General features: G+C 37.9%; 1 protein-coding gene across 1 annotated transcript; it reads right to left on the bottom strand.

Moving 5' to 3' along the window:
* Nucleotides 1–468: 468 nt before the first annotated feature.
* On the bottom strand, nt 469–16,078 carry LOC139638419 (up-regulator of cell proliferation-like). The gene is made up of 6 exons (XM_071512550.1): nt 15,978–16,078; nt 15,095–15,193; nt 4,961–5,286; nt 3,826–4,098; nt 3,452–3,721; nt 469–3,041 (listed from the first exon to the last, which is right to left on the bottom strand). Exons 1-6 carry the CDS (start codon nt 16,076–16,078, stop codon nt 556–558), a joined length of 3,555 nt encoding a protein of 1,184 aa, XP_071368651.1. The 3' UTR covers nt 469–555.
* Nucleotides 16,079–17,930: the final 1,852 nt, after the last annotated feature.

Here is a 17,930-nt window from a genome sequence, read left to right as displayed (position 1 = left end):
AATGAGTAAGAGAGATGATGAAATACTTATTTACTTCTTATTACATGAATGACAATGCACACACTTTATACAAAAAAGAATGAGCAGTGAAATCATACAACTGTGATGCCTATTCAAAGTCTAGGACAAATGATATAGCTTATTTCAGACACAATGCCCAAGTTGTCCACATCACTGGTCCAAAAGACATCATTATCTTACATTTTGCATTTAAATTTAACTCTCATTACTCAAAATGTTATCTAATACTGTAGGACTGTAGATAAAAGTATTACAAAACATAGAAAAGCAAAATTAGTAAAGGAACAGAGGCAATAAGCAGTATAGAGACAGAAGCAGCTGACTGATACAAGTTCAATGTAAAAACAGCCCTATTTTATTTTATTTTCATTTTAAGATGCACTGGTTTTCAGTTCGAAAACAAAATAAAACTGAAACTTGCCCTTGTTATGCATAGTCCGCTTCACTTGTGTAATTACATCTTAATTTGTACAATATTTTGATGCCTGGACATCAATTTCTGCATTTTCCCCAGATTAACTGAATTTACATTTCTCATAAAGCCTTCCAAATGCTTTCTATACTCCTGATTAAATGTGTCAGATCACCTCTTTCCCGGCATCTTTTCAAGTCTCCTATCAATCTCTTTTTGAAGGCATGCACGGTCTGGCTGTAGTCAACAGTGTATGGAGCCATAGGTGGAGTCCCATGCCAAAGCTGAGGAATGTACCAGCTGCAAGTGTTTGGATCATACTCCATCACATCTGAGATCCTAGTGATGTTCTTCTGCTTCATCCTGGGGTCCGTCACGATCATTTCATTCAGCTGTTCCATCAACTGTTTATCCCTCTGCTTCCGTTCATGAGTGGGCATGTCAGACATATTTGTATGCACAAAATGACACAGCGGCTTCTTTTCCACATCTTTTGATCTAATGAACGCATGAAGCACAACCTCTAAGATGCCTTTAATCTCTCTGGAGTTGTCCTTGGAGATATTGACGATTGTGACATCACTGAGTCCCACAGCAAGGCTTGCTACTTCCTTGTCACGTTCATGACTGTCATCCTCTTGGGCCAGCTGATGTGGTTTTAGTCCCTCGGTGTCAATGATCATGATGCAGTCACACCCTAATTTCGACCTGGCTTCTTTGTTGATATTGATTAGTTGCATGAAAGCACCCCTGGTGCCTCTTCCTCTGCTGACAGCAAACCTGACACCAAACATGGTGTTGAGGAGAGTAGATTTCCCTGTGTTTTCACCTCCTATGATGGTAATGATCTTGATCTTACTGTTGGAATGCATAATATAGTGAAGTTCGGTAAGTACACCACTGATCCATTTCATCGGGATGTTTGATGCATCTCCATCAACAAGCTCAACTGGGAAACCATCCAACAGCATCTGAGCGCACAATGCAGGGAGATGTTCCATGATTTTTCTTTGATGGCTGTATTCTGGCAGATAGCAAGTATATTCATATAACTGCCCACACTCACGGAAAAAGTGTTCCAGCCCTAAAGAACAGTCAGAGATTTGCTTGTCGATCTTTGCAATTCTGTCTTTTTCCTGGGGAGATTTCTGGCATAGGTCTTTGTACTGATCCTGCAAACTTGATAGCTGATGCCGGGACAGGTTGTCCAAATCTATTTCCAACCATTTGAGGAAATAGTATCGTTGCACCTCTGAAGTCACCACCCCGTGAAGGAAGCCTGACATCGCAGCTGTCATCTCAAGTCTTTGCTGTTTCCTTCTAAATTCTTTCTCCTTTCTTTTCAGAGACTCCCTGTAGTTATCAATCTTTTGATCCCCAGCCTTTCGCAGTCTGAAGCTCTCATTTTCCAGCCAAGAAAGTGCTTTCCACACATGTCCCTGAGAAGGAAGTTGTTTGTTTTTGAATTCTGTGGCATTGGTTATATCCCTGGTGATTTTGGTTACATTCTTCCTGGCGCTCTGGCATTCCTCACAATCCTCATCAACCAGAATCCCACAGCAACGAGCTTTGCTTGCCATACTTTCCACTGAGACTTTGTTTGGGCGGCTTTCCAGCATGTTAGTGACCGATTCCTGAAGGGCTTTTGTCAGTTCTGTATCATTCCTTTTCTTTTGACTCACGTTAGTTGTCTTTAAGCTGGGTTTCACGGTCATCTTTTTTAGTGTAAATGTTTTCCCCTGAAAACTGCTAACCAAAAAAAGCTTTGCCTTCTCATCTCTCCCTTCCAAAATCTTGAAGTAATCTGCTTCTGATTCATCACAGAAAATGTAAACAGCTGCTGATGTCTGACAGAGGAATGAGAATTGTTTGTCAAAGACCCTGATGTCTCCTCTGAGGTTGGCGACAGCCACAGGATCAGTGAAGGTGTCCATGTTCCTGATCCCACATGGGAGGTACCAGCTGATTTCAACAAGCCCCTCTGAAATCCTCCTGGGAACATCACCACACTCCATATTACGATGACAAAATGTGTCGCGGTACTGCTGTGGGTTACTAAGCAGTTTGTTCAAGATCTGAGACTTGGACAAGTTGCTTTTCCCTAGCCTGGCAAATGAAACCAAAGGAATGTCAGAGAGAACAATTCTGTCCTCACAGGTCAACTTTGTGAATGCATGGTTGGAAGGCCTAAACTTCCTCACAATCTCACGCATGGACCACAGCATCATTGTGATTTCTCTTGTTTCATGGTTGGGCAGCAAGAGCGGGATGGCAAACTGGCACAGTGACATTTTCAGAACTATCTCCTGCTGAAGCAAACCATCTGAGCAGAGAAACAATGCCGTTACCAGGTCCAGGGGATTAATGGCATTGCTGTTATCTATTGCTGTTAAGTTGTCAACATCACTGGACACACATTTGACACCTCTAGCATTCACGTTCACCATCATGAGTCTCTTCAAAAAGGCCCCGGGAAGTGATTGCATGGTTTCAAGTTTTTTCTCTGATATATCATTTTGATTCATCTCAATGATAGTACTTAGTGTGAGCTTGTTTTCATACTGGTCTTCAAGTCCAATCTTCGATAGCACCTCCCTGAGACAGGGTTCTGTGAATCAACAGGAACAGACCAGAGTATGATAAGAGCAAGTTATATTTTGCACCTTATTAGGATACCCAATAGCTATGACATTTTATTTATTTATTTTTTCTTGAGTGGGTTCACTTATCACACTACAAGAGAGGAAAAAAAGGGAAAACTGTATCATTAAAGAACCTTTTTCATCATAGTCACTTAGCAAAAAGAAACATCTTTTTGACCCCACCCTTACAATTTTAAAGGGCACCGATTGTGATGCTTGCAACATTTTAGCTTGGCTGCAAGTTTGGGTGATATCTCACACTACGAATAATATGTGAACTTTCTAGATACCTTACTAAGAATGTTTTATCAGAATTAAATTATTATAATTGTATTTATTTGTGCTTAAAGGGCAAAAACATAGTATAATCTCTTACTTGTGTGTATAGTTGTAGAGACAGGCTTACTATGCCTTTGGTTGTTGAGTACTGATGAGATGGAGATAATGTACTCTGTGTCAGGTTCTAAGTCAGAGAACATCTTGTAGCAGTCCTCAGTGTGTATTGCCAGCGGCTCTTCTCCTGGGCTTTTGATAGTTAAAAGGAATCGATGTGGGATTTGCTCCATTTTGTCTCCTTTGGCCCATTTTAGGGACAGAGCAGTGGCCTCTGAATGCTCTTCTGTCATGTTTCTTGGGGCTGGCACCTCTGGAAAAGACAAGTAATTTGGTTATGAAAATGTTTAGCTTCTATTCATTCAGTTAAATGTGAACACACTGCAATATGAAATGTCTTGGCATTATTTACATTACCTGTGAAAACAGATGCTGTGACCCATACACTTAAATTGCCATCGTTGTCCTCTGTGGCCACACTGAAGTAATATTTTTGGCCAAGTTTAAGATTGTTTATTTCAATTCTATAAAGGTCTTTGATGGTTATGCAGTCGTCGGCTTTCTCAGAAGTTCTCCATTTCACTCTGAAGGTCCTGGGTCCCTCCAGACCCTCAGGATGTCCCCAGCTCAGGATCACAGAGTCTGGCTTCACCAACAGGAACCTAATCTCACCAGGAGGGGGCACCACTGCCAAAAATAAGACATTAATTTAGTGCCACCAACAGTGTCACATACTTTAAGCAGGCTTACATATGAATACTACTAACCTATCACTGCCATGCTGTGAAAACCTTATGACTCAGTTTTTTGACATTTCTGATCCTACTGCCACAAACTTAATTCTTACTGGCACTGGTATGTGTTTCCTCTGTGCTGCTTACCAAAGCTCTGTTCATTAAGTGAGGACTTTCAGAAAATATGGGTCAGGCAAGCTCACATAGGGAAAGAAGAACGTTATTCAACTCAATGCCTAGAGCTAGTTTTATGTTTGTGTGCCTCTTTTTGAGGTTCATTAGGATCAATTCACTTTCAATTAAACCAATTCTGCAAATGATTGTTCTTTAAAATCCAATTAAAAATTAAAAATTAAGCAACTTGTGTATTAATAATGTCTCTGTGTCATAATTGCCAATGAATGCTCTATCATAAACCAATGAATATTAGTTTTAATGTGCAATATACTAATAAACAAACAAGGTCTGTCATTGTGGTAACTCAGAGGTTGTGTAAAGACGTCTGAGACACACTGAAGCTGTGAATAAGTCAAAAAGCTTTTATTATGACATGGCAAGGCAAAAATACAAATATGTTTCAGCACACAAGGAGCCTTCACCATGCAACACCCTGGTGAAGAGCCATATGAAACAAATTTAAAATGTATTACCCTGTATGTAATTCTGGTCAAGTTGTCCTCTGAAGCATTCACTTACCTGCACCAGGAACGGCAGGGTCTCCAACAACAATCTGTAACAGCATCAATATAACTAAGCAAAAGGTTACACTCAGAGCAACAAAACCTTATTCTGTTATTTCCCCCATTTTCTGAGTTCTATTCCATTTTCAGAAAAGTCAAAACGCACCTGTCCTGAAGCATGCGGTGTCTTCTGCAAAATGACGTCATGCCGTCTATGCTTTCCCTCTGAACAAATGCTGCAAATCTGCATCTGATCAGTCCTGCAGAAGAAATCTAGAGGCTTGTGGTAGTGATGGCAGCGTTTCCCGTCGACCTCGCGGGACACATCTCTTAGTATGTGTCTCTCCATTGCCGACACTGTGTAGTGCGGCCTAACATCATAATCGCAGTAGGAGATGTTACAGGTCAGGCAGGTCTTCACAGCTTTAGCCCGGGAGCAGATGTCACAGATCACCTCCCCTTGTCTGTTTTCAATTAAAGAAATAAAACTTAAGTTGTTGTTTATTGTCATCCTTGACTTTTTCTGTTTGTAATGCACTGGACTGTCATGATATTCTGTGTGTTTTACATGCTGTTCTCTGCCTTTAAATAGAATTGTTGAAGAAACTCGACTAATCAATCAGTGTAACTAAACAGTATGTTAAAATAGTGAATAAAAAAGTGTCCCACATGTCATCAAATGATTCCTCCTCATAAGAATGGATATCCGCTGATTCAGCAGTCTTAGATGATGATGAATAATCAGATGTGTCAGATTGTCTTCTCACCAGATAAACCCTACAAGGTAAATTTAACATCGACTGAGCTTGAGAGGCATAGTCAGAGAAATTACTTGCATCTGCCATCACATTCCCTTTCCTCAAGTCTCTGCAATTACAAGCTACGAGAAATTGTACCTATGGTAATGGAAACTTAATGTAGCTGGGCGGATTAGCAATTTTTTCCTAGAAAGCTTGTTTTTGTTCTCTGAATTCTAAAGGATAAATGAGCGAGTTTATGGAAAATTATGCAAAATGATAAAGAGCATAAAGATTAGAAAATAGAGTGTTAATTGTTATGTACTAAATGATTTCTATAGTTTATCAATACAAATACAAATTAGTTTTGTATTTATTAAACTTACTAGACAAAAAATGAAATGAAGTCATCATCAGCTGGTTTATAAAGGGTTTGCATGGTTTACACAATAAAAGTGTATATTCTGTCTGTTTGTGGTGCTTAGTTTGTTTTTAGACTAGTCAGTTATGGTTACATTATTGGTTACAAATTAGTTGAAATCCCTATCCATAATAATGACTACTGATTAGTGCTGAGGCAGCACTGTAGACATATGTAACAAGCATAAGTAATTAGCCTACAGTAAGTCACAATATTACTGGGACTTGCTTACTGTGTGTCTTTGAAATGGAGAGGGGAATCCCTTGAATCTCTTCTCTTCTCTGTCTCATAACCAGAGTATGCAGACACTGGTGTCTCCCCGCTGTAAAAATAACAACATTAAATGCAAAAATACCACTTGTAACTTTGCTTATGCATACGTTTGAATTAAAAGTGAACTTTACCCAGAGGATTCAGACTCTTTTCCCCTCAGTCTGAAAATGATGCAAAAACAAAGTTTTGGAAATTACAAATATTTCACTCAGTCTTTGCAACTCTGTCTTTCCTTTCAATTAATTGAAGCCTGAATTATGTTTGCGTCAAAGATAATCAAAAAGTACTTATCTTATTATCAAATTAATTGAATTATTGAATTATATATATTTTATTTTCCTTCCCCACTGCTGCTTACCAGCATACCAGGAGAACACATGTGACAGTTTTCTGCTCCATTACTTTATCACTTGAAAATGTCAATCAGTTTAATCAAATTAATTAATTATCAAGAAAATCCCACATGTTGCATCTTTAAAATGTAGACCATGACTCACTAATCAACTCTTTCCATAACAAAACACACAAACTGCAATGCAATCCTGCTATGGCCTAAATTACTGCAATATTTGGTGTATGATTCTTACCGGTGGTTGATTGCTCTGGAATCGTCACTTTGTATCACATAAGCAGCAGATGGAGAGCTGATGAGATTTTCTGCCTTCAACCTGAAAATTATAGCATATACTCTATATACATAGATATGTATATATGAGTGAAGAGAGATATGACAGCTTAGCACTGGACATATTCAAAACGTACTTGAGTGGCTCCCCAGGAAAACACACTTCCACACGTCCACCCCAAAAATGGGGCACCCCATAAGCTGCTTTCCTGTAAGGAATTCAATAGAGGGGAAAAAACAATCATTAATAGTTACCAATTAAAATGACTTTGGGGAATATGTTGAAAAAAAACCATCATGACATTATGATATTGTCTTTGAGTTTGTGTCTGAAAGGGAATACCTGCAGTCATCAGGCCTATGGCAGAACAAGTTGGCACTGACAGTATTATAATTAAACACTATATTTGACTCAGGGAAATTCTACCCAAAATAATCCTACACTTTACATCATTTATATACAGTATAATATAATGCACTTCTGACCATTTGGGTGTTTGTTAAAACAGAAAATATTACTATTGGATCTGAGCAGTGTCCATAAAGGCAGAATAAAGCTTTTTCAAAGTTGCTATGATCAGTTAATGCACTTTGTTCCTACTCAAGTTCCCACAGAGAATCACATCTTCTAAGGTTGCAATGGAAGGGGGCAAAGCAAGTCTTTGGAAATTATGAAATTCTATCAGATTGACCGATGGCATAAATGACACAACTGATAAAAACCAGCATGAGAATTGGGCATCAGAGAGTCGGAACTTTATTTTCCCAATTAAAACATTTTAGAGCCAAAATTCTTTTTAATTACTCTAATTTCCACGCAACAAAGATGACCTTACTTTTGAATCATCTACAATATTCAAGCTATAGGAGGATACTCTCTTACTGCTTCTCTCTGAAATGAAGAGGGATATCCTTTGAAGACTTCTCTGTCTCATAACCAGAGTATTTAGACACTGGAGTCTTTCAGTCCTCAGATGAAAAAATACAATGTGTAGATTGGTTTATAGACAACTGAATAAAAATGAAACTCCAGATTAAGGCAGGGGAAAGACTGTGCAACTGAGAGCGAGGTCACCAATGGGAAAAACACCAAAACCGTTGGGGGAAAATCATACTAAGTTAAACATGAAACATGAAATATTTAAGCCTTTCTTACTTTGTATCTCTGAAATGAAGAGGGATGTCCTTTGATGACTTCTCTGTCTCATAACCAGAATATGTGGACACTGGTGTCTCCTCACTGCAAGAATAACACCATAAAATGCACAATCTATAGCTTTGCTTATCTATATGTTTGAATTAAAAGTGAACTTTAGCCCTTATGTCAGATGTTTTAAAGGCATTGTAGCAAAAATACTTTACCACACAACACTTTTCCAGGAAAAAAAACCCACTGACAGCTGTGACTTGTAAATATACTGCTATATCAGAGTTATGGTAGTATTCAGGTATGTTGTCTTACTGTTTTTCTCTAAAATGAAGAGGGATATCCTTTGACGACTTCTCTGTATCATAACCGGAGTATGTAGATCCTGGTGTCTTCCTTCTGAAAGAATTACAAGCGTCTCAGTCCTCAGATTCAGAAAATCAGTACAATCAGTAAATTGGCTTATTCAGACATTTGAGTAAAAATAAAACTTTACAGCTTGTGTGTTGTCGCAATTGTACAGTGGCTTTAACCATGCAATATTTTCCATAATAACAGTCCCAATTTGTTTTATTTATTGACTAATTGATTTATAGTCGGTGTAAATTGTCAGTTATATGTGTATATTACTGGGTTTTTAAAGCTAGTGACAGCAGTTTCTTTTTATAGAGGCCTCAAATCAAGGAAGATATTTGCTCAAGTTCAATGTACTTCATAGGTCCGTTTTTTTTTTTTTCCTGTCTTGACTTTCAGGGCTTTTGTAATTAGGTCACCAAAAGCAGAGAACATATTTTTTTAAACAATCATGCTACATCAAAGTTACATCGTACAAATTTTTTAAGCCAGGTATTCTGTTTTACTGTTTTTCTCTGAAAACAAGATAAATATCCACTGATGACTTCTCTGTCTCATAACCAGAGTATGCAGAACCGGTGTCCTCAAAAATACCTTCAGAAATACTACTTATAACTTTGCTTATGCGTATTTATAAGTGAACTTTACCCCTTGTGTCAGATGTTTTAAAAGCATCGTAGCAAAATACTTTAACACAGAATATTTTCTTCCAGGGAATAAAAAGCCACTGACAGCTGTGCCTTGAAAAAATAATGCTATATTATGGTAGTTATGGTATTATTGAGGTAAGCTGTCTTACTGTTTTTGTCTGAAATGAAGAGGGATATCCTTTGAAGATTTCTCTGTCTCATAACCGGAGTATGTAGATCCTGGTGTCTTCCCTCTGAAAGAATAAAAATCTTTCATTTATCTGATGCAAAAACACAATTTCTAAACTGGCATATACAGATAATGGAATTAAAAGAACATCCATGTTTTACACACAATGCCAGAAGCTTTCTTTGTGAGGTTTTCGTGCCATAATCTGCCATTTAAAGCAGTTCACATTAGTTTCTCTATAGGGCTTCACTCTAAAAATAAAAATAAAAATTACATTGGAAGACATTTTTAGAGCATTTTAAAATAAATTCTGTTATATACCGATTGACATTACAGCTATGTGCAGTATGTGACCTTACTGTTTATCTTTGAAAACAAGAGGGATATCCTTGGAGCCATCAGACCTCTCTGTCATATAACTGGACGTTGACCGTGGTGTCTTCAGCCTGAAAATCATCTTCTAATTTTAGGCAATGTTTCCAACATAAGACACATTTTTAAGCATCCTACAGACATTTTAATGCAACTTAACATCCATCCCCTATCAAGCTGCTGCAGAAATAGTCTAGGAGTTTACAATAGATTTCTTGTGTCACATCGATATTTGAGAACATACTTTTTGAAAGAATCATGCTACATCAAAATACTACACATAAAATTACATCAGAATACAAATTATTAAGTCAGGTATTCTGTTTTACTGTTTTTCTCTGAAAACAAGAGGAATATCCATTGATGACTTCTCTGTCTCATAACCAGAGTATGCAGAACCTGGTGTCTTCCCTCAAAAATACTACTTATAACTTTGCTTGTGCGTATGTAAAAGTGAACTTTACCCCTTGTGTCAGATGTTTTAAAAGCATCGTAGCAAAATACTTTAACACAGAATATTTTCTTCCAGGGAATAAAAAGCCACTGACAGCTGTGCCTTGAAAAAATAATGCTATATTATGGAGTTATGGTATTATTCAGGTAAGCTGTCTTACTGTTTTTGTCTGAAATGAAGAGGGATATCCTTTGAAGATTTCTCTGTCTCATAACCGGAGTATGTAGATCCTGGTGTCTTCCTTCTAAAAGAATAAAAATCTTTCATTTATCTGATGCAAAAACACAATTTCTAAACTGGCATATACAGACAATGGAATTAAAAGAACATCCATGTTTTACACACAATGCCAGAAGCTTTCTTTGTGAGGTTTTCGTGTGCGCTTAATCTGCCATTTAAAGCAGTTCACATTAGTTTCTCTATAGGGCTTCACTCTAAAAATAAAAAAAAAATTACATTGGAAGACATTTTTAGAGATTGCAGTGTGTTTCTCACATAGTGAGCATTTTTAAAATCCCCAAATCCCAAAATGAATTTATAGCATTTTAAAATAAATTCTGTTATATACCGATTGACATTACAGCTATGTGCAGTATGTGACCTTACTGTTTATCTTTGAAAACAAGAGGGATATCCTTGGAGCCATCAGACCTCTCTGTCATATAACTGGACGTTGACCGTGGTGTCTTCAGCCTGAAAATCATCTTCTAATTTTAGGCATTGTTTTCAACATAAGACACATTTTTAAGCATCCTACAGACATTTTAATGCAACTTAACATCCATCCCCTATCAAGCTGCTGCAGAAATAGTCTAGGAGTTTACAATAGATTTCTTGTGTCACATCGATATTTGAGAACATACTTTTTGAAAGAATCATGCTACATCAAAATACTACACATAAAATTACATCAGAATACAAATTATTAAGTCAGGTATTCTGTTTTACTGTTTTTCTCTGAAAACAAGAGGAATATCCATTGATGACTTCTCTGTCTCATAACCAGAGTATGCAGAACCTGGTGTCTTCCCTCAAAAATACTACTTATAACTTTGCTTGTGCGTATTTAAAAGTGAACTTTACCCCTTGTGTCAGATGTTTTAAAAGCATCGTAGCAAAATACTTTAACACAGAATATTTTCCTCCAGGGAATAAAAAGCCACTGACAGCTGTGCCTTGAAAAAATAACACTATATTATGGTAGTTATGGTATTATTCAGATAAGCTGTCTTACTGTTTTTGTCTGAAATGAAGAGGGATATCCTTTGAAGATTTCTCTGTCTCATAACCGGAGTATGTAGATCCTGGTGTCTTCCCTCTGAAAGAATAAAAATCTTTCATTTATCTGATGCAAAAACACAATTTCTAAATTGGCATATACAGACAATGGAATTAAACGAAAATCTGTGTTTTACACACAATGCCAGAAGCTTTCTTTGTGAGGTTTTCATGTGCGCTTAATCTGCCATTTAAAGCAATTCACATTAGTTTCTCTATAGGGCTTCACTCTAAATTAAAACTGCTTTGGAAGGCATTCTCAGAGATTGCAGTGTGTTTCTCACATACAGTAGGGAGCAGTTAATCCCATTTTTAAAATCCCCAAATCCACATATTCATTTATAGCATTTTTAAATAAATTATTTTATATACCGATTGACATTACAGCTATGTGCAGTATGTGACTTTACTGTTTATCTTTGAAAACAAGAGGGATATCCTTGGAGCCATCAGACCTCTCTGTCATATAACTGGATGTTGACCGTGGTGTCTTCAGCCTGTTTTAAACATAACTCATTTTGTCACACAATTCAAATTTTTAAGCATCCTACAGACATTTTAATGCAACTAACATCCATCCCCTCTCATGCTGCTGCAGAAACACCAGGAGTATACAATACATTTTTTGTGTCACATCGATATTTGATTTTGGTGTATAGTGGGGGTTCACCCAAGGCAACATTTTCTGATTTTGCCTATCTCAGTAATATGTATAATAAAATCTCCCACTAATTTTCATAACCAATTAAGTAATTTTGTCTATGATAAAAGGCACCACAATTTATGTCTTTGCAAGTTGTTTACTGGTTATCATCTTTTTATTTATTCATGTGACATATGACAAAAATCTCACAAATCATGAAAGCAAAACTGGTTTAGAGATAATTTTAAATACTTTGTGTGGTTTTGGTTAGGCAAACAAGACCACAAGTCTTTACTTTTTATCTAAAAACAGAACTAAGTTCAGTCAGGAACACTAATGAAATCAGCATGAAATGAACAATTTATTGCTCAAATGGTCATACAGTTGTATTTAGTGGTGTAGGTCCTGCTCTCTAGGTTGCAGGGCTGTAGTCAAGACTACCATGATTGAATCCAAGTCAAGTCCAAGACTAGGTGCAAATGTTTGGTGTTTGAGTCAAGAACAAGTCCAAAGGGGGTCAAGATCAAGTCAAGACCAGGTCCTAAACAAATCAAGTCCTATTCAAGTCCAAAACAGAAATAAGCAATAAACAGGGTATATGCCTTTCTAAAAGCAAAAATTATAAAGGGGTTTCCTCAGAGATGAGAACAGAGGTATTTTCCTGCAATGGAGCTGTGTAGCCTATTATACCCTTCAACATCCATCTAATCAGTGATTCGGATTTAGGTTTGAGGGTCATTGCATAGACAGGTTTCTGAAATACCTTGAATTGTTTGTAGTTCTTAAGAGGAAATCAACTGAATATCAGTAGAATCTTAAAATCAATTCTAAAAACAATACACAACCAATGAAGAGAGGCCAGGACATGGGTAATATGGGCATGTCTCTTGGAGTTGGACTAAGATCTGAGTGAAAGAAAACGCCTCTACATTTTTGGCAACTAATTTCACATTGGTGGACAAACTGCCCAGATCATGTTTGAGTAAGCTAGTGGACTTTGGTGGGCCAAAAAGGACAATCTCAGTTGTGTCACTATTTAACTGGAGAAGATTTTGTGACATTCTGGAATTTATATCAGCAAGGCAAGACTTTAGGCAATCCTGACTACCAGAAATTGGGTGTTTGATCGGGACATACAGTTGTGAACCATCCACATTAACAGTGAAAATAGACATTATGATTACGTATGACATGGCACAAAGGGAGCATATAAATTGAAAAAGGGGCCCAGAGTTGACCCTTGAGGAACACCACACGTAAGAGGAGTCGAAGATGAAGAGGCATCTCCAGCAACAACAGAGAAGGTTTTATTTACAAGGTAGGAACGCAACAGTTATAGGGCATTTCCATGTAGGCCAACCCATTTCTCCAAGTGATTCAACAAGATGGAATGGTCAACAGTGTCAAATGCAGCGCTTAAATCTAAAAGAATCAGAATTGCAGAGTCACCAGCATCAGTTGCAAGGAGTAATCATTTGTGACCTTTATAAGGGCAGTCTCTGTGCTATGGATGGCCCCAAACCCTGATTGAATTTTTTTGGAAAAGATACCATTATTGTTTATGAATGTAGTCAGCTGTGAGGATATAACTTTTTCTACAACCTTGGACAAAATTCAGAAACAAGCCTATAATTAGTAAGGACAGAGGGGTCCAGGTTTGGTTTCTTTAACAAGGGCTGGACTATGGCATGCTTAAAGACAGAGAGGAAACTACCAGTGGCTAAGGAAACATTTATGATAGATAAAATGTATGTGCAAACTGTACTAAGCAGTTCCTTTAGGACTTTTGTCGGAATAGCAACTAATTGGCAGGTAGACGATTTCATTGAAAGTATAGTTTTTTCTAAAGTTAGAGAGGGAACAGGTCCAAAATGTGTAAGTAAAACTAAAATGTTTGAGGAGATAAAGAGATCACGTGTGTCAGGAGTGATCTGAGTCCTGATATTCTCAACCTTATTCACAAAGTAATTAAGAAATTCTACAAATTCTACACACATACACATTTTTCCTGGGAAGGTTCAATATTATGGGAAGGGGAGGGATTAGTGACTGAATCTATTAACTTGAACTTGCCCTGGGGTTATGGCTATTCTTTGTAACAATGTTGGAAAAATACTCCGATCTCGCATCCTTAACTGTGCACTGATAGTCTCCCATGTGAGTTTTCTAATGAGATTTGCAGTTTGTCAGCTTTCCATTTCCACTCAGTTTTTCTGCACAGTCTCTTTATGAGCCAGGTATGATCATTCAGCCATGGTGCAGACTTTTTGAGAGATTTTACAGCTTTAAGTGGTGCTATCGAATCAAGAGTGGCTGAGCAGGTATTGTCAAAAGTTTCAGTGAGCTCATCAGGGTTTTGAAAAGGATCTAATTTTGAATGAAGTGCAGCAGTCTTAAAGACCTCAGCAAAATTACAGTCTTGGAGTTAATGATGCGATAGTAGCGGACTGGGGGACAGATATTAGAGGTGGGCTAAGGAAGGGGTACATTGAAAGTAATGGCCTTGTGGTCAGATACACAGATATCTAAAATCTCCATTATGGTGGGGAAAACACCAAGTGAGAGCACGAGGTCAAGGTTATGCCCTTTACTATGTGTGGGTTCTTTGACAGACTGGACCATATTGAAAGACTTGTCAAGGGACGTTTTCTTACTTTCTGCCTTTGGCATAAATAGTGACATCCTCTGAGCCAGCAGACGTCTCTGACAAAGAATTATCAGAGAATTTAGACACCAGACTCTTGTGGCCTTGTGGTCAGATACACAGATATCTAAAATCTCCATCATGGTGGGGAAAACTCCAACTGAGAGCACAAGGTCAAGGCTATGCCCTTTACTATGTGTGGGTTCTTTGACAGACTGGACCATGTTGAAAGACTACAGTCGTGGGAGGTTTTCTTACTTTCTGCCTTTGGCATAAATAGTGATGTCCTCTGAGCCAGCAGACGCCTCTGACAAAGAATCATCTAGAATTTAGACACCAGACTCTTGTGGCCTTGTGGTCAGATACACAGATATCTAAAATCTCTATCATGATGGGGGAAACTCCAAGTGAGAGCACAAGGTCAAGGCCATGCCCTTTACTATGTGTGGGGTCTTTGACAGACTGGACCATGTTGAAAGACTACAGTCGTGGGAGGTTTTCTTACTTTCTGCCCTTGGCATAAATAGTGACATCCTCTGAGCCAGCAGACGCCTCTGACAAAGAATCATCAGAGAATTTAGACACCACACTCTTCACATCCACCCTGAAAAGTATTAAACAGCAAAGTGATTTAATATTTTGCTTTGCTGATCTGATAATGCCCTTGTTGTGTGGAACAGCTGAACACAGTTTGTATGGGACATTTTCAGCAGCCATTAGCTGCCATTAGCTGGGTCTCACAAACATATCGCTTTTGTTTTGTTGATTTTCATGTTCCAACTTGAACTGAAGGATCACAAGCTCCTCTATGGACTGAGAAAATTCTTCAGCCTTATAAAACCCATTCAAAACCCCATTGTCATCAAGGCTATGTTTCTTAGTTCCTGAAAAGTTGAGATTTTGCCAGATTGTTTTTCACTTCTGTATGTACAGTATGTATCATTTAATGTGTGCATGCCTTTCACATATACTTAAGGGAGACATCTTTATCAGGGTTCAGTGCTGGTGACATCAATAATCCCGTTAAGTACTGTAGAACTAGTTGAAAAAAATAATGAAAACATATGGACCAAGATTGTGTTTCTGTCTTTTGAAAAACATGTTGAATTGATAAATGAACAAGTTTAGCACCAGTTTGAACCTGCATACTGGTTGTATGAATGATGGCCAGGCACAAATATCCCACCTGGGCCTCCAGTTGTTCTCAAACCTATCAGATGTCTAAATGAGTGACTGAAATATTTATCTTTGGGAATGAAAGTAATGATCGCTTCTACAATTAAAAAGCACAGTCTAAGAAACACACATGCATGAAGTGTGCACATTCACTCTCATCTTCAGAGAAGACCTGACTTTCTTTCACCTTATCAGTTCTAAAGGGTTTTTACCTTACAGTGCCTTCCTCTGAAGAATCCATTGGATCTCTGTGTAAGGAGTGTGCATGATCAGCTACAACTTTGGACCTTGGACCGTACTGCCACTGGACCATTAAAGCTCAGTATCAACCTGCGGATGTGTTGCACAAGTGCATCAACCAGACATCATCATCTCACATGATCAAAAGGTAAAATTACCCATACTAGCACCCAGTGCACTTTCAGCTTTATGTTGTATGTTAGATGGATTTGTTATCAGTAATTAAGCAGGTAATTAATGAATAAGCCGTTGAAGCAGGAACACTAATTTGTTTTGAAAAGGTCCAAAGACCAGTCCACCAGGTCAGGTTTATGACACCACTGCACAGAGCCGATATGTCAGCCTGTCATGTCAGCTTATCATACATTTTACAAAAGGAAAAGAATACAACAAAAACACATGGTCATCAATCCAAAATGTTTGCTTGTGAAAATCTAACTTTTTAGATTAGATTTCCAAAGCAGCAATGTAGCACCAAGACTATCAGACAAGGGACTACACAGCGTCAATTTTTTTGTCAGAGTGATGTAAAATCATTATTCAAAATCTTTGATACCTAACAAAATAAACCAATCTAATATTGTATCTGGAATGAAAAACTGCATGACAAGTAGCCTACCTGAAAGAGTCCCATGGTGAGTTAGTCAAACTGAGTGAGAGTGAGAGTCTGGAGACTTGAAATGGGGCGGAAGGTGGGGCGGAAGGTGTTCAGTTTGAAGGTGGAGTGTTAGGTGGGAGGAGAGGAAGGGTGTGTAATAAGTAACCATACTGAGGTCTCAGATGCCAGTGGAAGGCTGTAAAACATCTTTCCTGACACCAAAGCTCACTGAGAGAAAAAAAAAAAAAAGTTATGATGAAAATGCACCATCATCATGCATGTGCCAGCTGTTAACCACATCCCTCTGTTTTAGAGTTTTACATCCTTCAAGCAATTTGTCTTTCCTGTTTTGACATATCATAGAGTAAGGAACTGTTGGGGGGGAGGGGGGGTATCAAGATATCAAGTTTACATATCAAGTATGAGTTCTTGCATTCTGTATCTATCTAGATTTGATTATAATGTTTTATGATATCACAGTAAAAGACTGTAATGAAATGAAATGTTTCAAGTACATTCACGTTAGGTTGCCATCTACTGGTAGCCTAGTGACACTGCAAAGGTTAAGGTGAAACTATCTGCTGTGTGGGCAGTGGCAGCAAGGGACATCAGAATCAGCTCTGAAGTGGCAACACAACTCTCAGAGTCAACTGTGTGTGTATGTGTACATGTGCGTGTGTGTGTGTGTGTGTGTGTGTGTGTGTGTGTGCTTTCACACATACAAGTGTACAACTGCTTTGTTTAGTTCAGGTTCCACACAAGACAGAGTGACTCTTTGATATGGGAACTGTTTAGAGGCCTGTTTCCAACTCAGAACAGCTTGCTATTGTATGGCTAATCATTTGTTTCCCACTGGGTTCATGTGATGGAGACATGGATCCCAGCACAGTCCTAGTCTTTACTGAGGTCCTCCTGTTCCAGAACAGTCTTACTCTTTATTAATAACTTTAAACAATGTAAAATAAATGTGTATTATATAACAAAAATAGGAGTGTATTAGTGTAGAGGTTCAAATTCTGTGATAATACCTACCTCCCGTTAATGCATTCACAAACATTTCTACATTTTTTTCCACTTAAGAATGGTGTATTTAGTGATTTGTGTACATCTCAGACATAAAAAAAATAGCATAACACAATATAAAAAAAGGGATGCAAAAATGTATGCAGACTTTATACATTTCATGTCTTGTATGACTTTTCTTTTCTGGATAACTTATCAAAAAGCCATAGGTTCAAGTGCATGAGCAGTCCAAATGTGATAATGTGAAAAACACATAAATAAAATGCGCTGAAAACTACTTCCATTCAAGGAAAGCAATACAAAC

This window comes from Centroberyx affinis, unplaced genomic scaffold, assembly GCF_046629955.1.
Source record: "Centroberyx affinis isolate AG114_WGS23_722 - 3 ecotype Tasmania unplaced genomic scaffold, CSIRO-AGI_Caff_v1 ptg006348l_1, whole genome shotgun sequence".
NCBI classification, from domain to species: domain Eukaryota; kingdom Metazoa; phylum Chordata; class Actinopteri; order Beryciformes; family Berycidae; genus Centroberyx; species Centroberyx affinis.
Note: the sequence above shows the minus strand (reverse complement) of the source record. Positions and strands in the feature narration are given on the sequence as shown.